Consider the following 21,791-nt stretch of genomic DNA (forward strand, 5'->3'; position numbering starts at 1 on the left):
GACCCTGCAGTCCTGGGAGGAAGGCTCCTCTGCAACCACACATAAAAGCATGTCTAAGGTGAGGTCCCTGCCCTCATGGAGAGCACGGCCCAGAATCAATTTTGGGCACACCTTTTCCTCTTGCCCTCACTCGGGAAACTGCAAATAGTGTGACAGAGAGTTCTATCCTTGGTCATCAGAATGCTTCACAATATACAAAAATGGAACAGTTTTAGCAAAAAGGTTCATGTGTTTACTGCACACTATATATTTTCCCTGTACCTACAGCATCCAGGAGTCTGGGAAGTGACACATCTCTCTGCCTTCCAGAGTGTCCTTGATTCATGTACCTGAGATGAAAGGGTTAATCCCAGGCTTGCTAGAGTTCATCATTTTCATCCAGGATTATGAAGGAGGCCACTCTGTCCCCTTGACCCCATGGCCAGGAGGGCAACGGCCGTTCCCCTGACTACAGACGCCTGCCTGACTGGGATGCCCCCCCAGGAGACTGGCCTGGATAGGAGACAAGACGGAGAGGACCAGGTGCAGTCCTTTGTGCTTGTGAAGCAGCTTAGAATGCTGGTGGTCAGAGGGGCAGCGGGATCCTCACGGAACTGGGGTCTTCCCAGCAATTAGCTCTTTGTTGTAGGCGTTGCTGCTGCTTGGGAGCTGAGCAGCTGCAGTGTGAACCCCTGGGAGAGAACCTCAAAACTCTCCACTCCACCCTGCGGCACACCAGGCTGCTCGGCCAAGGACCCAGACCCACAGAGTAGCCATGTGAGTTCTCTCCCCTATCCACCTCCCACATTTACAGATGGGGAAACTGAGTCCCAGGGAGGAAACTCCCCCGGCCGCCTTATCCCCTCTTCTCCCCACTCTGATACTACATGAATGCCTCCAGGCACCTAAGAGCCCTGCTTTTCTAATCAGTGGAGAAACTAGCTTTGCCTGCCAGGAACCAGAGCAGGGCAGCTGATGGGAAAAAAAAAAAAAAGATACATGAACAGCTCCAGGTGGAGGGAGCAGAAAGGAGAGAGTAAAGTCGGAGAATGGCATAAAAACCCAGAGGGGACAGGGACGCTCCTGGCAACATCTGGCCAGCTGCCTGGGCGCCCTCCAGCCTGCCCAGCAGGTCTGGTGACAAATGGCCTCTGACAGCCGGGGAACCACAGCTGTCACCGGAAGGCCCCGTGTGCGCAGGCGGGCAGCCAGGGGCCCGTGGCTGCCGGGCGTCTCTGCGGGCTGGTAACCTCATTATCTCTGCTGTCAGAGCGGGAGCCCCGGGGAGCGCAGCTGCTCTCAGCTGCCTGTCAGAGGAGCCGGCTTTTCCGAACAGGGGAAGGCCGGGCCTGCCAAGGGAGGCCTCGCTGGGCTGGCGGCCTGGGGACTGACTTTCACAGTCGAGCCCTCCTCCTTCCAGAGCCGTGTCGGGGCGCTGCCAGGGTTCACAGACACAGATGGTGCCTTTTTTTAGCATTCTTTTTAACTCTGGCCCAAAGCACGGTGAGGTGCAAATAAGGGGGGGGGGCAACAACCAAAACCGGAGTCTACCCAAAGCTTGTCCAAGGATACCCCAGGAGGCATGTTCCCCTCATGTCCCTGTCATCCAGGGGACTTCCTGGTGCCTGCCCCCTGCCAGGACAAGACCCCTTTCCTCCAGGTGGCATAGAGGTGGGTAAGCATGGGGGTGGGGCTCCCAGAGCTGAGCTCCAGACCCAGCGGAGCCTCTCCCTGCCTGAGTTCTTTCTCTGGACCCTCCCTGATGAGCACTGCCTTGGGCAGTGAGGACGGGGTTGCTGAAGCCACATCAGAGAGTGTGTCTGACGCCAGCCACAGGATCTGGGCCTGTGTTAGGACCCTGGGAGGGAGGGCAGAGGAGGAGCGGGAGGGATGCCGGAGGCCGTCATCTGCTCTGTGCTCGGTTGAGGCTCGACCTTGAGCTCTGTGCCCTCGTCCCTGTCACCCCGGAACACCCTCATCTGTCAGGTGGAGAGAACACCTGCCCTGGGCCAGCCTGGCTGGTGAGCGTGAGCCCCGTGGAGACAACGGCTCCTCCGTGGGCGGCTGTTTTTGCAATAAGCCGGCGCTGGCTGTATGTCACCGTCGGGAGACAGCTTTGAAGGAGGGCTGCTGTCATTTTCAGCAGCTCCAGACTGGCCGGGGAGGCAGCACATCTGGTAGGTGGTGAGGGCGCCCATGACCCTGATTATTATGAAAATCAAGCCACTTGCTGACTTGGTTTGGGTCCAGCTATATTTCTCTCAGCCCTGAGTCTGTGAGCCCTGAACTGACGCCTGACAGATTTGGATTGGGACTGAGACAAGGAGACGCCAGGATTTAGAAAAGTGTCATTCCCGCAACGGACCAGAACCGTCATGGGCAGAGCCGCGATCCCTTGTGTCTGCAGCGGGCGTGGAGGACGGTGCACACGTGTGTGCTCAAGTGGGCGTGTGGGTGGGTGCAGAGAGGCAGGAGAGAGAGGTGATGCATGCGAAGGCCATCTGTCTGGGCACGGGCCCAGCCAACCACCTCAGGCCCTTTTCTCCCCCCCTCCTCCGGATAACTCCTGCTGTCTGCCCAAGGAAGGAACAATGGAATAATCTGGAAACGTCCCTACCCTTTTCTAGATCCTCCTGGGATCTGGGCCCCCAGTCCCTGAGCAGATGTCCAAGGCCTGGCCGGCTCCCCACCCAGAGCTGCTCGCGGCGGTTCCCCAGGCTGCGGGCCTGATGCGGGTGCGCTCTGTGCGGGAGCTGGAGGAGGAGGGCTGCACGTGCAGGCCCTTTCTGCCATAGCCAGCACTCAGCACTGTCAAAGCCCCTTCTAATCCGTGTTATTCTCTTCTAATCCCTCCCCCGCCGGCTCTGGCCTGCGTGCTGCCCTGCAGGACCTTCGGTCCCCAGCCAGAGCCTGCGCTGAGCCCAGGGCGTGGAGAAGCCTCGCACCTGCTGCAGCGTGCCCGCGTGAAGGCCAGGACCCGGCCCCTCCGTGCCAGCCATGACATCGTGCCCTCCGTTGCCCAGGGAAGCCGGTGAGCACAGCTCAGATCCAGCTGGCCTGGGAGGGCTGGGGCAGGGAAGGCTGGGCAGGGAGAAGATGAGGGCTCTAGCCAAAACGCTGCTGTTCACGCTTCCCTTCTGCATGTTTATTTCCCCACGTCAGGCACTTGCTTTCGTTCATTTAGTCAGTCAGCACACCTTTACTGAGGACCTACTGAGTGTTAGGGGTTGAGTTAGCCATTAGGGATACCCAAGTGAATGAAGCCTAATCCGAGTGTCCTGGCGGCTGGAGGCCACAGTCTCCAAGGAGAAATGCAATTCTGCAGACTATGGTTAGTAAAGGAAAAACATGCATGCTGAGCAGGAAACTTGTCACTCTACTTGGGGAGGACGGGTGAGGCTCTCCAGAGGAGGTGGCTTCTAAGTTGGAACTTGGAGACGTAGACACTTGCTGGGCAGATGAAAGAGGCAGGTGAGCATCTTGGGGAACTGAGCAGAATCGCTGTGCTCGGGAGCCCCTGGACTAGGGTGGGAGGATGAACCGGGGTGCATGGTCTGGGGGAGGCCAGTCATTGCCTGCTGACCAATTTGGCTGTGTGTTCTAGTGGCCAGGGAGCCACAAGGATTTTAAATAGTGGGCAACAGGATCACCACTGCATTTCAGTAGAGCCATTCAGGCTGCAGGGATGTGTTCGGTTCAGGAGCTGGGGAGCGGTGAGGAGGCCGTGTCCTGGGTCTGGTGGGAGGGGATGAGCCTGACCAAGCAGGTGTGGAGACAGGAGATTCCCAGAGGCCAGAAGCAAGCCGGCTTACTGGTGCCACAGAGAAGTGGGTAAGATTCTTCCACAAAATAGTCGTGTGCCTTAGGGGAGGTCTTGTCCTCCATTATCTTCATCTGCAAAATGAGAGTTGTACCTGTCTCCGAGGGTGGTTATGGGGGTTTAGTGAGCACTGTATGGATATTAACTCCTACCACTCATCATCTGATTAACTGGATGTGGGAGGCTTGAGGAGGGGAGGCATCCAGAACAGAGCCCAGAGTTCTGCTGTGGTGTCCTGATGCTCGGTGGCGCCTTAGCAGAGTCTGTAGAGGAGGAGAGCGAGCAGAGCTGCAGGTCGATCCCTGATTTCATGACGCTGGAGTCATGGGTGAAGGTGAGCTCACTCAGGGATGAAGAGATGGGAAAAGAGCAAGTTCAAGGACATACAGACCAGCACATCACCCGTGTGACTGCTCATCTGGGTGACACGCCCCGCTCCCATCCTGGTGCCCATCTGTGTATGGTGGACTTTATAGAACCGCTTACTCAAGGAGCTTCCCATCTGGGCCTGAGCTGAGGCCGCCAGGCCAGGCCACATCATGCCAGGCCCGAGCAGGACCCACCACGTGGCACTAGGGGGAGTGAGGATTCTTAGTGCAGTGCACCACATGATTTTTGATGGTGGCTGCAGAGCCTGCTCATTCAAACCTGAGGATCTGTAAGGAAACATCGCGATGATGCCATTGTGAGCAGAGGCAAAGGCTACCCTGGGCTGCAACACTTAATAGACCCTAAATCCTGGCAAGGGGTGTCACACATTGTCCTACCATTGTTTCTGTTTCCACATTTTGTGCCTTGTCTCCTTCCACCTGGTGGGCACTGGTTGGGAAGGGACATGGCCTTCTTCAAGGTGTCTTAGCTATTCTCCTCTTACATATAGTATGGGGCTCAGAAGCCTTGGACTTCCAAGGAAGTTCTGCTTTCTACAGGTACCTAGGTTGGGTTGAGTAGCCTCAGAAACAGCAAGACTCTCTGCAGAACAGACTCGATTGTGTAAATGTCCCCTTGCACCATTTCCTCTCCCCCAGATCACATCGGCTCACAGCGACCCCCATAACTAACTAAAGTAGGATGCCTTTTGCCAGGCTGTCTCCTGGTTGTAGTGATGTTGTTGACAGGCAAGGTGACCCACTTTAGCAGCTGCTGTGTCCAGAAAAGAATTACTATGGCTTGCAGTGCGGATGAATCCTCAGAGAGTATAGCTGAAAAATCAATGCCAGATGGTTTGCTGCAGATGCTTCTAAAGGTTACGCTCTGTCAAGTCACCCTGGAGGGCCATGCTGTGCTGGTCGCAGGAGCAGCCCCGGCCCAGATGCATCCCTCTTTCCACAAAGTGGCTCGGATGGTGGTAGAAGATAAGCGCAGGCAGAGCCATCTCCAGAAGGTTTTCTTTGTTCTGGGTCTGGCCGGAGGTGCCTGGGGTGAACCTGAACAGATGGGGCTTTTCCAAGAGATGAAGGGGTAGCTTAGCAGTAGCGGCTTTTCTAGAAGCAAATCAGAGTGGAAATCGAGACACTCCTGGAAGCACAAGTTCCTGCCATTTTGGTAATAGGCACACCTAGGTTGGTGTTCCTAATCCTGAGAGGGCAGAAGACGGGGCAGCAAGATGCAGGGGCCTGGGAGTGTGACACCAAAAGTTCTGTTGTCCCATGGCAGATGGTAGCTGTGTGAAGACCCTGCGGAGCTTCATGTCTTGCATGGACTGTATGGTCAGGTCGGCCTTCTTGTACAGAACTGGAGAAGGGGGCTCCTCATGCAGGCCATACAATTCCAGGACTAGAGCAGAGGCTCTGAGCTCAGACCAAAGCCCTCTCTGAAAGGGATGACTGTGGAGGCATCTGCCGTAGCCTCATCCTGACAAGCCTGGCAGGCGTGGGATTTGCTTGCTGTGTCAGTACCTTTCTCACTCTGCACTTGTCTCCGAAATCCTTACCCTATCTTTAGGCACTGTTCCCAGCACTGCTGAGGTGGGAGGGGGGAGCCTCTGGGTTTGGATAAACCTTATGGGTTGGGTTGAAGACACCTTATGTGATTAATAATAAGCTTAATCATCTCTTCTTTTAGGGAAAAAAGTTTATTTCCACCTTTGAAGTGAATTCCAGGGATGGCTTGATTTCCTTGTATATAAAAGTCACCGATGCAGCTGAAAGGATCTAACCCCCTTACAGGATTGGGAATGTCCTGCCTTTACAGCTGGGCCCCAGAAAGGGCAGCCCCCTCCTGTCAGCAGAGCAGGGGTTCTCCTCCTGGGGCCTGCGTAGGAATCGTTGTCTAAGCCCGTGCCCAGCAGCTCCGAGAGGACATTTCCTGTGTGGAGCAAGGGTGGGTGGCTAGGGTGGAGCTTGGTGGCGACCTTCTCTTTCTGGGGCTGAGGGGAGGCTATTTCTCAGGCTAAGTGACCAGAAACCCCCGGCAGAAACTTTGGCAGCAAGATTACTTAGAAACCCTGACTTCAGGTCTAACACAGACCCATTGGAGACTTCAAATACCCTCGTCACATAAAACTTAAGAGCAAATACATTATTTCCATAATAGCGCTTATCACCTGATGGTCAGCCCCCCTTCCTCTCCTCAAACACCCGCTCACACCCATACGCAGCCCTTTGTGTCTTTGGTATCTTCCTTCTGTGCAGTCCTGAGTTTAACGGGGAAAGCCACAAGTGCAGAAGGCGGCCTTGACTTGGGTCAGCGCTGCCTCTCCAGTCTGGAGGGCTTCCCGCACTGCCCGGCCCCCGCAGGAGCCTGGAGGGAAACGGCGGGCTGCAGTTACCCTCGAGCACAAGGGGAGAGAACCCTAGAGTGGGGCCGGGGCAGGTGTGCCCGGGGAAGGGTCTGCACCTCCCTCCCCATCTTTCCCTGACCCCTCCTTTCTCTTGATCAGAGACGGCCGGAGGAGCCCCGCCGGGGGCCCGAGGGCGCCCTTTGCCTGCAGAGACAGCCCCCCAAACGGGAACATGAGCGACTCCTCCAGCGGGGAGTCCAGCAGCGGGCAGGGGCCGAGGCGGGGCGCCTGCCCGTCCCACGTCCGCTTCGAGGACGAGTCCGCCCGCGACGCCGAGTTCCGCTACCTGGCGCGGCTGCAGCAGCGCCAGCGCCCGGGGCTGAGCCCGGGGCAGCAGACCACGGGCCAGGGCCCCCTGCGCTCCAAGCCGGAGCTCGCCGACTACGTCAGCGGGGGCGTCAGGCCCCGGGACGCCGGGCAGGGCGCCCTCCGCGGGCTCGCGGGCCCGCGGGCTCGGAAGGGCCTCCTGGCGCCCGCGCGCGGCGGCGAGAAGAGGTGCCGGGCCTGCGGCCACTGCGTGGAGGGCCAGCGCCCTGCGGAGGGGAAGGCGCCCCCGGGCCCGAGGGCCCCCCAGGGGCTCGAGGCCGCCTGCCCGGTGGAGGAGGTGCTGGCGGAGCCCTACAGCTCTGGGAGCCCGCGCTCTCTCCGCGGTGTCCTTCCTGAGCGAGGGCGCCACGCGGAATGGGTCAGGGAGAGGCCTACCCGAGGCGGTCCACACCTGGACGAGGTGGACTCTGCCCTGGACAGCTCTGGTACCTCTGACGGCTGCAGGACAGACAGTGAGGAGGCTGAGGCCTCGCAGGCCAGCGAGGCACGGGGCCGACCCCGCGGCTGCAGCCCCCGGCTCCGTGGCTCCAGGCCCTGCGGAAGACACGGGGGGCCCAGGAAGACGGGAAGACACGGGGGGTCCAGGAAGACGGAACCAGAGCTGCCCAGCGGCCCTCAGGCCGGCGGTCAGCTGTCCGGGGTTGACATCCTGGAGGAGGGAGAGGAGGCGAAAGAAGGCAGAGCACACACAAGGGAGGGGACTGTTTTTCCAAGAGAAGATGCTGTTCCTAAGCCTCCTGCCCTGGAATCTAAGAAGGCTGCCCAGGGCTCCCCGCAGCCGCCTGCACCTGGGCTGGGGCATCACTGGGCTCCGCCAGCAGATTCCCTGGCCTCACGCAGGACAGCCTGTGACGTGGCCTCTCCCACGAAGCTCAGGCCATCAGGGTCTGGCAGGCAAGCCCGGGCTATAGGAAGCCACAAGCCTCTGGAAATTGCCTCCACTTCCTCCCCGCAACAAAGCCACACAGAGCCCTCTGTCCCCCATCAAGCGCAGTCGCCAACTGCGTCCCTGTCCCCTGAAGGCTGGGTGCCAACCCCTCCCTCCTCAAGGAAGACCACCTCACCTGCGTCTTGCAGGAAGGCAGCCCTGGCTCGGCCCCGCTGGCCAGGTGACCAGGGAAGCCTTGTGGACACCCCTGTGTCTCCTTCAAGAAGTGGGGGTCCCAGGACCTGGGAGCCCCCTCCCATGCAGACCTCACCCTGCACCCCCCAAGCCAGGCACCAGCTGCGGCCCCTGTCCACCAACAACTGCAACAACAGCACCCCTCAGGGGCTGCAGGACCCCCAGAGAGGAGCCACCCACGAGGGCAGAGCGGAGAGGGGCCCCGGCAGCCAGGAGCCCGAGCCGCACCCGGAGAAGAGCAGTGACGGTGAGGACTGCTGCGGTGGCCCCAGCCTGGGGCAGTGCTTGGGCAGAGGGCAGGCCAGTGCTGGGGTGAGTGGGGCTTTGGCCTCCACGGGCCTTTCACCTCAGGAGTCAGACAACAGGCCACGAACCACTCCCAGCTGCGCCTTGGGGCCCCTCAGAGCAGCCAGAGGGGTCGGGGAAGGTGGTGGCTTCCGCGGGCTGGATGCAGGCCTCAGCATCAGCCGGGGGGTGGATTAGCCAATTCCCCAGTTCCCCCTGGGGGAGGCAGAGCCATGGGGGAAGTTCCATGGCTGCAGGAAATTTTACTCCCAACAGAGCAGGAAGGGGCAGCAGCTTCAGGACTTAGCATTTGCTCAGAGCAGTCCATGAACAGTGATGGCACAGCCGAGGCCCTTTCATGCATTCATCCACCCGTGCAGTCCGCAGCCAGTGAGCGCATCTCTGCCTCCGAGCACCGTGGGGAACCAATAGTGGATTTGCTCAGCAGGAGGCCTGCCCTTGCGGCCTTCTGCGACCAGGCAGGCGTGCTGTCCAGAGGACACCACGGCCAGCGGGCAGGGCTGCTCCCAGGCGGGCGGGGGTTCTCTCTGGCACCTGAGCCCTCCCCTGGTGCTGGCCTCTGGTCGGTTCAGCAGGCAGGGCTGCTGAAGGCGTGTAGACCTTCGCCTCGGAAGGGGTGCTCATACTGTGGGCAAATCCCGGCCAGGAGCAGCCTCAGGCCCTGCTCGGCCAGGAGCAGCCTCAGGCCCTGCTCGCCGGTGCTGTGAGCTGAGGGTGTCAACAGGCCAGTTGCTGCTGGCGGGGACGGCTGGGTGACGGATGCTTGCCCCAGCATGCTTGCCTTACGGCGCCTGCAGCTCCAGGACCCAGATGGCTCAAGAAGGATCCCGGGCTTGGAAGCAGAGTAGGGGAGGAGAGGGCAGAGAGGACACCCAAGCCAGGTCTCCTGACCCAGCAGAGGCAGCGTGGGGGCCGCCCAGCCCCACACAGAGGCGCGCACTTTGCCTCTTGCCCCCATGCTCACCCAAGCCCTGAGGAAACGGGCCTTCCCATCCCAGGCTAATCTGTGGTTTCCGTCTGTCCTGGTGGGCCGTTGGCTGGCTGCTGGCTTGCCCCTAACCGCATCCTGCAGGGCTTCCACTAAGCTCACGGCCCCTCGGGGCAGGCTGGACCTCCAGGCCTGGTCTGTGCCTGGGGCGCTGGCTACAGCGGCCGCCCCACCGAGGCCAAGGGCGTGGATCCGTTCCCAATAGCTGGGAGGGTTCGGGGAGCTGCTTAGTCCCTCCGCATCCCCGTGTCCTCATCTGAAAGCTGAGGATAATAATAACACCTCTATTTTAGGGATAAGTGAAATCATTTCCATAGAAGGTTTAATTGACTGCCTAGCACATAATAGCTGGTCCAGAAATGGTGGCTGTGGTTACAGCTATTAGAAGTTACAACCAAAAAAATTGTATTTTTGCCCTGGGAATACACGATTTTCCCCTGCTCCCAACTATGTCCCTTGATATAAGGGGGCATGATTTATCACTATCAACTGCCTTCATTCAGCAAGCCTGTATTAATCACCACCTCCATGCCAGGTGCTGTGCCGGGTGAGGGGCCCGGCACTGCGTAGTTCCATCTGTCCTCAAAGAGCAGCAGCCTAGAAGACTCCGGGGCCCCGGCTGGAGGAAAGGGCGCTCAACCCTGAAGTCCTCGCAGGGTGCCCCGGGGTTCTCCCCACAGCCTCGGTGGCTGGGGGCTCCCGCCTCTCATCGGGTCCCTCCTGCTCTGTGCCCCTGATGCTGGGAATGCCCCTTCCTCCCACCGTGGCATGACTCAGGCCGGGTGCTGTGGTTGTTGCAGGAGGAGTCCGGGGCTCTCTCTGCTCGGCAGCTGCTGGCACCATCAGCTCCACGGGCATCACCCTCTCTCTGGCCTCAGAGGAGCCAGAGAGCAGCCAGCAACTAGAGCGAGGCCTGCAGAGGACAGAGCTGAGTTCTGGAGGGGACATGCCGCCCCGGTGAGTGACAGGAGCAAGAGCCCTGGCCAGGGGAGCAGGGAGAACGGACCCCCGGGGGAGCCCGAGACTGACCCATCCCCCGTAGCAAGTTCTCAGCGAGCTCCTTGACTCGGTCCAAGTCTGGAGCTCCTAACACCCTCTCCCACGTTCTCAGTCTAATGTACTAAGTGCCTCAAACTCAGGTGCTGTGCTGGCCACTGGGGCATGGCTGACCGGGCAGCCCCAGCCCTCAGGGTGCTCCCAGGGTGGGGTCATCTGAGAGGACTCGTTCCTCACCCTGTGCTCAGCAACGACCCCTCTCGCTGAGGGAACGGCCCGGCCTTCAGGCTCCCAGTCCTTGCCCCGGAGACCTCCTTGGCCTGACCTCAAAGCCCAGGCTAGCCCAGTACACTGGCCGGGCCTTCTCTTCTCCACCCACACCCCGTCCCTGCTCCTCACCCCTGCTCCACATGCCCGTGGCGGCCAGAGCTCCACCTGCCTCCCCGGGCGCCCCCAGCAGTCCAGGTTTGTACGTGTTCCCCCTTGACGTCTCTGCGGAGGCTCTGGTAGACCAAACTCACCCCCCATTGCTCCTGCCAGAAGCTGCTGCCCCCTCACTCCAGGCCCAGCAAACCCTGCCGTCCCCCCGGCGCGCGAGCCCCAGGCGCGGCGTTATCTTGGCTCTCTTTCCTTCTCTTCCCCTTCATTCCGCTGGCGCGTCCCTTCCACCTGCTGAGTTCCCCGGTGTCCCCCCTTCTCCTGGACTAAGCCATTTCTCTTCTTTGCTGTACAACTTGAGCTGCCTCTGCCTGTTCTCTGCCGTCCTCTTGCCCCTACGACCCCTTCCCCACACAACAGAGAAAGCTATCTTTTTTAAACCTTGATTAAATGCTGTCACTCTCCTGCTTAAACCCTCCTCCCCTAATGGATTTTCCCTCACTAAGATGAGAATTTGAACCTCTGAGCCTCTACCAGTCCGTTTGACCTCAACTCCTCCCTCTTCCCCCCTTCTCATTACATCCAAGCGCCCGTGGCCTGGCCCTCTATGTTCTTGAACACGCGAAGCCTCTTCCTGCCGTGGGAACCTGCCCCGGTTCCCTCCACTGAGAGCACTCACCTCGTGGCCCTGCAGGACCGCCGCCTCCTTGTCATCCGGCTCTCAGTTTAAATACCATTTTCTCAGCAAGGCCTTCCCTGGCCACCCAGCCTAAAACAAACACCTGGTCACTCTCCTTCACACTGCTCACCAGTCATTGATGGATTTCCTCCTCTCTTTACTAGCCTGTTCTTTAGAAGGTTCTTTATCACATACCCCAGAGGCTGGCACATAGTAGGACCTTAAGAAATACAGAATGAGTGAATGAATGAACATATGAATGAATGATTGACTGAATCATAACAGATGGGTTCCCCAAAAGCTCTCCCAGCTGGGATAGGCAGGGAAGTCCACGTGGCTAGTGCTGCTCCCTGGTCGTCAGTTCCTCCACTGAACTGGCCATCGGACCCCTCGGTGCAGCCCCCTCCGGGGGCCCTCCCCAGCCCACCTCATGTCCACCCTTGTGTTTCAGAGCCTCACCAGGGGTCAGTGCAGGCCCCAGCCCACCCTCAGCTGCCCCTTCTGAAAAGAACAAGAAAAAAAGCAGCATCGCCTCCAGCCTGGGGCTGAAAAAGTTCTTGTCGGCCCTGGGCCACGGTCCCCGGCCCAAGCTGGGCAAGTCCCACAGCTGCAGTGTGGAGCAGCTGCAATCTCCTGCGTCTGGGCCGGCTTCATACACCAGCACCCCCAAAGTGAAGAGAGCCCCATCGTTACAATCCCTGCATCTGGTGAGTCGTAAGGGGCCAGCCCAGGGGTGTGAGGCCAGTGCAGCCATCTTCCATTGGAGGGGAAGGTTGGAGAAACTGAGGATGCTTCCAGGGAGCCCAGGGGGTAGAAAGGGGAACTCCTGATCCATGCGGCTTGAGTACCCCCTCACTGTGTTCCAGCCAGACTGGGTTCTTCCTTGACTCTTCCCACTCCTTCTCCCTTGTAAGTCCTGGAGAGTCTACTGCCTCGTCATTCTGCAATCTTCTCCATGGCTGTGGACGCTGTCTTGTCTCTTCACGCCTGGAATACCTCAACAGCTTCCTGACTGGCCTCTCGGCCATGGTCCTCCTCCACATGACCGCTAGAGTGGTCTTTGCACTATCTAAAGATGGCCCTCCCACCCCTTGATGAGCATCTCTCGTTGGTCCCTTGTTGCCCTCGGAATAATGTCCAGATCACGTAGCATTGCCAGAGGGCCCCATGATCTGCTTTCCTCGTGTGTCCCTCCTTCAGCGCTCGACTCCACTTACACTTGGCCTCGGTAAAGCTCTGTAATCAGGCTCTCACTGGCCTGGAACCTTTGCCTGAAAAGTTCCTCCCATCTTCCCTACCTGCTAATGTTTGCTCACACATCAATACTTCTTACCTCTTCCAGGAAGCCATTTCCACCCCTTCTTGGGCTTCTCTGCTCTGTGTTCCCATCCTCCCCTGTGCTTTCCTCCTTCCTGGAACTTGTCACGCAGTATTTGAACTGATATTTATCTCTATCTCCCACTGGAGTGTCAATTCTTTGAGGAAAGACCACTCAATCTTTATAGTCTCAACACTTAGTTACAGTGTCCAGGACAGTGGCTGATACAGTCAAAGGCTGAATGAATGCAGGACCATCAGCCAAAGTTCTCCCTCCCCACGGGCTGGGGGGTTAGCAAACCAACAGCAGTGCACTGACTCTCAACTGGGCCTCCAGAAACCTTGTTCTAGGAATTCAAAGACTTTTCCCAGGTTCTGTGTTTGTTCTTCTATCCACACACCCCCACACCTCCAGACTCAGGTGGGGTGAGAGTGGGCCGGGGGCATTGGAGCCTTTCATATTGGGGCTGCAGTAGGGAACCGAGTGCAGGTTGAATGAAAAGCCCATTGGTTGTCCTGCATCAAGAGCAGTTCTTTGTATTGTGGCTGCTCAATAAATATTTGTTGAATGAATGAATGGAAGGCAATGAAACAGAAGTACAGAGATCGTAAGCTGGGGAGGAAAGCCGTGGCAGTGACAATGTGCTCCAGGAATTCACTTTTCTCTTGAAGTTAGACCTGCCCCATGTGCAGGAGTGATGGCACCCAGATTTCCTGCAGCCAGAGCTCCTATCTCTGCAAACACCTTGGGGGAAATGACAACTCTGTTAGTGGAGGAGAGAGATTTATAAGCAGTTTAAGCTAAGTGGGCGAAGAAAGAAAGTCAGCTGGCTGAGAAATTGCAGGAGGAAGCCGAGGGTGGACTGAGCGGTGGACGGAAACATTCAGGAGTTGAAGGAAGAAGGGACTCTGTCTCACCAGAAATGGGCATGACCTACCTCCGGGGTGAAGTACTGCCTGTTAGAATATTGTGCTTGGTAGATGTTGGATGAAGAGGGTGAGTGAACGCTTCGCTGGGCCATTTTCATTTTGCCCTCCTGAGTGGGTGGCTGCCCCGTCCTCACACCATGACCACTCTGGCTGCCTCCTAGTTTTTCCAGGGAGCTGTGGCTCTTCTATCTTGGCCTTTGAACCTGCATCTGGAAGGCTCTCCCCTTTGCTTCCCTTCTCCCTTTGCTTTAGGAAACTCTTACTTGCCCTTCAGGTCTGAGTTAAGCATGACTCCTCCAGGGAAGCTTTCTTAGACACATACAAAATCAGCCCGCTCTGAAGCTTTTTCCCTTACTTCTCCTTTAGAGCACAGATTCCAAATGTAATGATGTGTGCAATTATTTGTTGAAAAGCCTGCTTCTCACTGCCTGTCTTCTCCACCCCAACCCCCACCTTCAGAATAGCTTCCACGTTGGGCCAATTTCTAAAAGACAAATCTGACCAATCATACCTCTCATTGTCATAACTCAGTGGCTCCTCCATGGGGCATATAAGGTCCTTCCACCCTGGCCCCAGCCTGGCTCCCATCACTTCCACAGGCCACGTGTATGTTCCAGAACATGCCAGGCCTTTTCTCCTGTCTCCATGTCTTTGCATGTGCTGTTTCTTCTATCTGGAGAACTCTTACATCCAGACTGACTTACCCAAGTGCCAGCTTGTCTAGTGTCCCTGAAGCCTCCCTCTGCTTCCCTCACATGCCATCATACTTTTAGTCTAGCGCTTACAACATGCATCTCTATCTTTCAGCTTATCTGTGTTCACCATCATTCCCGTCCTTGAGGCATTTAATTTTTGAATGATGGTGATACTAAAGAATCACAAAATAACATTTAAGATTTTAACTCTAAAATTGTGTTCATTATTCTGAAATTAATTTGCTTTACTTTTTTGTTGAGGTTAATCAGAAGAGTCTTCTATCACTGTGAGATAATTAGTATTATAACAAGTTATTTCAGATAAAATAAAAAATTGTGCAACTTCAGAATGCCTGTGTAGGTGTATCTCCTTGAGTAAGTTGTGTGATTACCATTGAGCACTTTGAAGTTATGACAATAGCATGTACCATTACTTTCTTAGAGGGCTGTTGGGAACCCAGACTCCAGGTTCATGGTTGGGGCACATCAACTCCTTCCCAGGTAGCTTTTCTCACCTGCAATATTAAACCTTCCCCACCAGGTGTCACCCTCTCACCAACATCGGAAAGCTGCCTCCTTTCAGAACCTCCACTCTCTGCTGAGCAACAAGGTGGACCGTTCCAGCCTCTACCTGGTAGGAGAGCCAGGGGACCACGATGCAGGTAGCAGGTAAGAGTGGGCACAAGTGGCTTGGAGAATAAGCTAAGAGAGAGGCCAGTTGGAACTATGAGCTTAACTCCTTCCAAGTTCAGCAGTGAAGCCCTGAGTGGGGTCCCTTTAAGAGAAAGCAAGGCAAGCTACCTGTGCCTCCCCGGCTACAAATCAGGTGGAGATAGAGGCCACCTGTGTGGAAAACACAGGCACTGCTGAGCCTGGCCCCCCTGCCCTCGCCCCATGTAACTGCAGCTCTCTAGGGATGGGGCTGCTGGAGTGGGTAGAGCTGGCAGGTTTGGTGCCACTGTCCCTCTGATGTCTGATGATTTCTTGAAATCAGATGTTCAGAAAATTTCTTGGGCCCCGTCAAAGATCCAATTAAAGATCACAAAGACTGGGATCCCCAAAAGAGTCCCTTGACCTGTGGCCCTGCCTAGAGCAATCCCACCCTCTGACGGAGCCTTCTAGCTTAACCAGGGCCCCGTGAGTGGATGGATTTCAAGGGTTCCATGAACTCCTGGGAATTCTGCACACAGTTACGGCTTTCGTGAGATTTTTGGGGGTGTCCTCTGTTCTTGGAGGGGCTTTGTGGTTCTGGCAGGCTCTGAGGAGCCTCGAGACAGCTGTGGGAACCCACAGACCTTGGCCCTCGCCAGATTCTTTTTGCAGCCTGAGGTCAGTGGAGCCCCACCCTCCAGTGGGAGACTCTAAGCTGGAGGGGCTGGGCCGCAGCGCCCCGGCCCTGCCCTCACTCGTCTCCCGTCCCCCCAGGCCGGCCAAGGCCCTGCCCCGGCGTGCCCTCAGTGTGGAGGACGTGGGGGCCCCCAGCCTGGCACGCACAGTGGGCCGCGTGGTGGAGGTGTTCCCCGATGGCACGAGCCAGCTGCAGCTCCAGCGCTCCCCGGAGGGCACCTTCGGCTTCTGTGTGGCCTCTGGGAATGGCCGCAGGGACTCAGGTATGTGCCCTTCCCTTCCTGGGTCCTGCAGCCCTGGGCACCTGAGCAAACCTTAAGCAACACCCCCTGTCAGCCTGGTGTCGGAGGCTTGTCCCAGTCCTTGGCCGAGCCGTGGGCCCTAGGTTCAGAGAGCCTCCCAGCCCAAGGACTACAAGTCTCCCTCCAGGGGCTCTTCTGCAGAGTTGAGGGCCACCGCGGAGCCCCGGCATCCTCACCCTGGCGACAGCAGCCCTGCAGGGATGGGGCTGCTGGAGCGGGTAGAGCTGGATGGTTCCGTTCCACTGTCCTGCTGATGTCCGATGAGATCCTGAAATCAGTCTCGAAGGCCATCCTTTCAGAGGGGAGCCGGAGGAAACTGCCAGGCTGTGTCCTGGCAATCTCCTGGATGTGGTCGATGGGCCTAAGTGAGTCTAAGTGGCTCCCTTCCGCCAGCTGTCCGCCTGTCTGGGCACAGAGCGTGGCTGCCTGTCTGCACCTTCCCCTCCCTTGGAGCTCAGGAGGCTTCTGTTCAGGTGGATCCTGGCCCCGGGCCTGCTGGTGGCGATTCCACCCCGGCAGGGCCGATGAGCAGCCCTGGGGCGTCGCCCTGCAGGGGTCTGCCTGTCAGGGCAGGGGGCTGGTGCTGAGGGCAGCGAGCCTGCCCAGGCTTTGTCCAGGGCTGTGGTCCAGGATCCAGCCCAGGGCGAGGGGCCCTGAGAGGTCTCCCAGGCTGGATGAGTGGGGACAGCACAGAGGGATGCTGGCGGTGGCGGAGGGGAGGGGCAGGAGGGAGGACAGACACAGAAGGACAGACTCCCCCAGGCCGCTTCCGGCTGGGCTCAGGAGGGGAGGCCCAGGGCCTGTGCTTTGACCTACTCGGTCAAAGTTATTTAGCCTATTAAAAAAGTCAGCCCACTGCCAAATTTGCTGATCTAGCAAGAGTTCTTGCATCTGTTCTGTCAGGCACTTTTTCAGTTACTGTTGTAGAAACGGGGGATACAGCAGTTAATGGGATAGTCAACCCTCTGTCTTCCTGAGCATACACGAGACACTCTAACAGCAAAAAAAAAATAACTTTTTAATATATTATTACATATGTTCTCTGCTAAGAAACAAATAATAAAAATAGAGGAGGGTAGGCCCCAGAAAGTGGTGGGTGCATGGAGTGCTAGGGTAGACATAGAGTGCTAGTGTAGACATGGAGTGCTAGTGTAGAAATAGAGTGCTAGTGTAGACACGGAGTGCTAGTGTAGATGGCACGGTTTGGGCAGCTTCTCTACGAGGACGCTGGAGCAGAGTCCTGCGTGGAGTGAGGGGGCTGCATGCGTGTCTGGGGACGGGCCTTCCAGGCGGAGGGGCGACAAGTGCCCTGCGGGATGGGGATGAGCTCGGCCCCGTAAAGGGACACCGAGCGAGGGGCTGAGAGGAGCGGCTTCTGAGCTCAGGCAGCAGAGGGCTGGGCGGCGGCGAGGCCTCCCCGAGCAGGCCCGCCCCGCTGGGGGGCTTCGAGCAGAGGACGATATGCTCTGATGTGGTTTCTAGCAGGGTGGCGGCTGCTGTGTTCAGCACAGACCGTAGTGGGGCAAAGGTGGGGTCAGGGAGAGAGCTTTAAAGCTACTCCAGGAGTCCTGGAGAAGATGACAGTGAGGCGGCCTGGGGGTGGCTGTGACGGCGGGAAGAGGCTGCTGGATGCTGGATGTGCTCGGATGTGTTTGACTCTGTTTGCTGTTGGGTATGAGAGAGAGGGGACACATCTGCCCATTCTCGACTTGGGGGAAGGGGTCATCAGAAAGCACTCAGTGGGCTCCAGAATGGGACTCTAAACCTTCCAGGGCCACTGCTTGCTGCCCAGCTTTCCCTTTAGCTTCCTCTCCTCAGGTGAAGTTGACGTAGGCTCTCTGAGAGGAGCAGTGTGAAGTCACAGAGTTAGAAAGCATGTCATGGTTTAATCTCAGCGGCTTGCTGGCTGGCTGTGTGACCTTGTGCAGGTTACTCACCCCCTCTGAGCCTCAGGTCTCTAGTACATAAAATGAGAACAACAAACCCAACCTGGAGGGGCCATAAGGAGCATCCAATGCATTCGTGTGTAAGTGCCTAGTAGTTTTGTTCCCTTCTCTCTTCAGAAAGAGAATGTGTATTCGGGGACCAGAACTGTCAGTGGGGATGGGTGTGAACTGCATCTGCCTGTCAGTGTGAGCACACACACCTGGGCATTGTACTCCGCCCCAAGCCCCCAGAGTCCCTTCTGGCCCCTTTGTAGGCTGTTGGAGTCCCCCGTCACCTGTCATGGAGCCCCGATGAGGAGGGGCCTGTCATCACCAAGGGCCCCTCTGGCCCGCCTCGGCCCGCCCCGGGCACCGCTGCCTGGTTGGTGCGAGCGCTTCCAGCCCTGCGCAGCTCGTGCCCCACTCCTGCCCCTGCTGCAGGTGGCCGCTGGACGCCACGCGGGCGTCTCGGCACATGGAGCGTGGCTGGTGCCCGAGGGGGGCAAGCCGGGGCTGGTTCGCGCTCCTTGCTAAAGCCGTCAAGATGCTGGTATTAATTTGCTGGCTGTCACGTCCAATTCCATGTGAGCATGTGAGAACAGCAGGCGTTGCCTTCTGCTCTAATAGAACACAACGCAGAGATCACATCCTTAACAAAGGCCGTTTCCACCAGACAATACATGCCTGCAGTAGCAGTCTCTGTCATATTTTCGTCGTGGCTTTCAGTTAGGAAACCTACCCCAGACTCTCCCCCACATGGGCAGAGTGACGTCAGGGTCCCCTCTCTGGCTGCATTCTTTTGGGTCTTATCATCGGGCTCCGCCCTTAGCTCCTGCTGTGCCTAAGGCCCCTCCAAGCTCACTCCCCGGGCTCTCCTCAACCCGGCCTCGCCCCACGCCCCTTCACGCAGATGCAGACGGGGCAGGCGAGCAGGTGAGACTGCCGCATAGAAGAGGGAAAAGGTAGGGCAGTGGCTGAGAGAAAAAGCCTTGTGCAGCCAGCGCCAGACACGCCTCGGGTGAGGTGGGGCGGTGGGGAGGGGCGGGCAGGCGCTGCAGGGACGGGGCCGCTGCAACCTTCCCGGGCCTTGGAAGCGGAGCGGCTGTCCGTGCCCTTCAGCGCCGCTTCCGAGGGGAGGACTCTAAGAGGCCGACTGCGGGGCTTAAAGCTGACGTGGGCCAGCTAGAGGGGGTGGCCCAGAGCCGTGGCCTCCCGGGGGTGCGAGTCCCCGTCTTAGGAACCTGGTCCTGGGAAGAGGAGGTGGAGACACTGGCGTGGGCAGTGGCTTAGTTTCTAAGCCGGAGCCAGCCACGCTGCTGCAGCATCAGAGGCTGCGCTGAGCGACCTGCAGTGCTCCCGCATGCCCACTGCACTGCCTCCTGCGTTCACGCTAACGCCGCAGACGCGAGGGGGGCACTAGTGCACCCCTCTGACTCCGGTGGAAGCAGCTTCAGCGGGGTCGAGAGGTTTCTAGGGGCTCCTCAGCTGAACCTCCTGCGCCGTGTGGCCACGAGAGGCTGGGGGACCCAGCGTCGCCCGGGCAAGTGAGCAGAGAAAGCTGGAAGGTGGTAGTGGTCAGGGAGGGCCTTGCGGGGACAGGGGTGCGGGGCGTGCGTGAAGAGGATGAGCAGAGCACTTTGAAAACTACAGGGTAGGCTCTGGGTTTTCCCCTGGGCTTTTGTGCAGATGCCTCCAAATCCCCAGTGAGGAACCAGGTGTGGACGCGGCCTCTGCGGCGTTCACTGCTGCAGTGATGCCTTCCCGCCACTCCAGCTTTTAGGTTGCACCTGGGCTACTTGAGGGCGGCAACTGGATATGATTGGTGAAACTGACCTAGCGCGGTGCCAGGCACCGAGTAGGTATTTTTCTGAATTATTTTTAAGTGATTTTCCTTTATTTTCTCCAGTAAAAACTCATTCACAGAGAGGAAGAAACTATTAAGAGCTTAAAGCATTATTTGCACTGGGGACATTTCCATTTTAAAAGAGAAGATGGAGAGGGAAGCAGCTGTGTCTCCAGCAGGGGCTCCCGTCTACCATATGGGAGGCCCTGGGTTCGCTACCTGGGGCCTCCTCATGAAGGCAGGCTCGCCCGCAGACGTGGCGGAGCGCCGCCCGGCCCACAGATGCCGTGGAGAGCCGCCTCAGCAAGGTGTCGCAACAGAAAAGGGAGACAAGCAAAAAAAATCCACAGGAGAGCATGCAGCAGATGGACACAGAGAGTAGACAGCAAGCAAGCTGCAAGGGGGGAGGGGAAATAAAACAAATAAATAGACACAGAAGAACACACGGCAAATGGACACAGAGCGCAGACAGCATACAAAAAGCCACAAGGGAAGGGGATAAAAAAGAAAAAAGAAGATGGAGAAAGGCTGCTGTGCCATGTGGTGGGCACATGTTATCTTTTGCAGAGAGCTGCTTGTGGTGAGTGTGTGTGTGTGTGTGTGTGTGTGTGGATGTTCCCTGGCTGAGCACCCCACCCCCCCCCTGCACACACACACACTTCCTGCCTGGTCAGCATTCCACAGAAGTGCTTGTCTTTGATTTGGCTTGCACGGGTTCAAGTCTCCTGTTTTCTTTTGCAGGGTTCTACGTGCAGGAGATGGCTGATGCTGGCACTGCCAAGCTGTACTCGGGACTGCTGGGAGTGGGGGACGAGATCCTCGAGGTGAACGGAGCCAAGGTTGCAGGGCTGGGCTTGGCTCGCCTCAGGGAGCTCCTGGCCCACGCCCAGAGCTTATCAGTCCGTGTGCTCAGGCAGAGGCCCGTCCCTCGGTGACCCCTAGGGGCTCTTGCCACCTGCTCAGACGCTCTGAACTGCCCCAGGGGAAGGGCCGGAACGCACTGCACAGAGCTGCTTTGTCAATGGAAAACACGGCTCCTGGTGGCACCTAACCCCTAAATTCTGTCATCAACTACCTGGGGAGAAGCAAGAGGCCTGTTTGTATATTTTGTTTAGGGCCACTAATTTATATAGAACTGGGGAATGAAAACATGGGTCTCTTTCCACGTCCAAGGTGGTGTCAACTTGTACTTGCTCCTTTGCTGAAGGTGGAGAAGAGAGTTTCGGTGAGTCCTTCAGTTAGTCCCCCAGAGTCAGCCTCACTGCCAGGTCCCATCCTGCTCTGTCAGAAGTTCCCTGCCTCCAGCCTTCCAGAACCAAAAAAAGTGTTTGGCCTCATTGGCCTCCAGCCCTTCTCTTTTACCGTCTCCGTCCTCCCTGCTCCCATGTGCCACCGCTCCTCTTTATCCAGAAATGGACAGAGCATTCTGGAGTAACAGCCTTCCAGCTATTGACCATACACTCTAAACCCCAAAGCGGAACACGTGGCCTGACAGAGGATCTCTGTGCTCCTCGTGAGTGGTGGAACATCTGGGTGATAGTATGTAGTCGCCAGGATATGAAGTATTTCTGGGAAATTTTGATGATCTATAAGGTTGAAAGGGAAAAAAGATGAATCTGAGACTGATTTCCAGAAAGTGGAGCACGATCCAGCCCTCCCGCCTCCCCGCCCAGGGTGGGGGGGCCTTGCTACAGCCGGGCCTGCGAGCGCCTCTGGCTGAGCTCCCTGGTCAGGCTTCAAGACAGGCCTGCAGCCGCCCCAGACTGTCCCCAGCCACGTGCTCTGCCCAGACCTCCCGGCGGTGGCTCTGGTTGGTTGAGCAGGCCATGGTGATGCCATGGACAGCAGCAGTGGGCTCTCCCCTCTGGACACTTCCCCACTCAGCCCAGAGGGTTGGGACCCTGGGGGTGGATGGCCATGTGCTGGTCACAAATTACTAAAAAGCGAAGCTGATGCTTCTCCCACTCTGAGCTGCTCAGCCCTGGGCTGCTCACTTGATCATCACCAGTCCTGCGGCAGGGCCCTGGGAGGGGGAGCAGAGGGCTGTGCCGGGC

At 57.7% G+C, this 21,791-nt stretch overlaps 1 protein-coding gene across 1 annotated transcript in view; it reads left to right on the forward strand.

The window, feature by feature from the left end:
- KIAA1614 (KIAA1614 ortholog) overlaps window positions 1–20,909 on the forward strand; it is a 30,839-nt gene extending 9,930 nt beyond the window's left edge. The window contains exons 4-10 of the mRNA XM_004461855.4: window positions 2,867–3,010; window positions 6,681–8,278; window positions 10,126–10,282; window positions 11,830–12,085; window positions 14,862–14,989; window positions 15,746–15,930; window positions 20,479–20,909. Coding sequence (XP_004461912.2) covers window positions 2,867–3,010; window positions 6,681–8,278; window positions 10,126–10,282; window positions 11,830–12,085; window positions 14,862–14,989; window positions 15,746–15,930; window positions 20,479–20,672 — 2,662 coding nt within the window. The 3' untranslated portion in view covers window positions 20,673–20,909. The remainder of the gene's footprint in view (window positions 1–2,866; window positions 3,011–6,680; window positions 8,279–10,125; window positions 10,283–11,829; window positions 12,086–14,861; window positions 14,990–15,745; window positions 15,931–20,478) is intronic.
- Window positions 20,910–21,791: the final 882 nt, after the last annotated feature.

The sequence above is a fragment of the Dasypus novemcinctus genome, chromosome 13 (genome assembly GCF_030445035.2).
Source record: "Dasypus novemcinctus isolate mDasNov1 chromosome 13, mDasNov1.1.hap2, whole genome shotgun sequence".
In the NCBI taxonomy this organism is placed as follows: domain Eukaryota; kingdom Metazoa; phylum Chordata; class Mammalia; order Cingulata; family Dasypodidae; genus Dasypus; species Dasypus novemcinctus.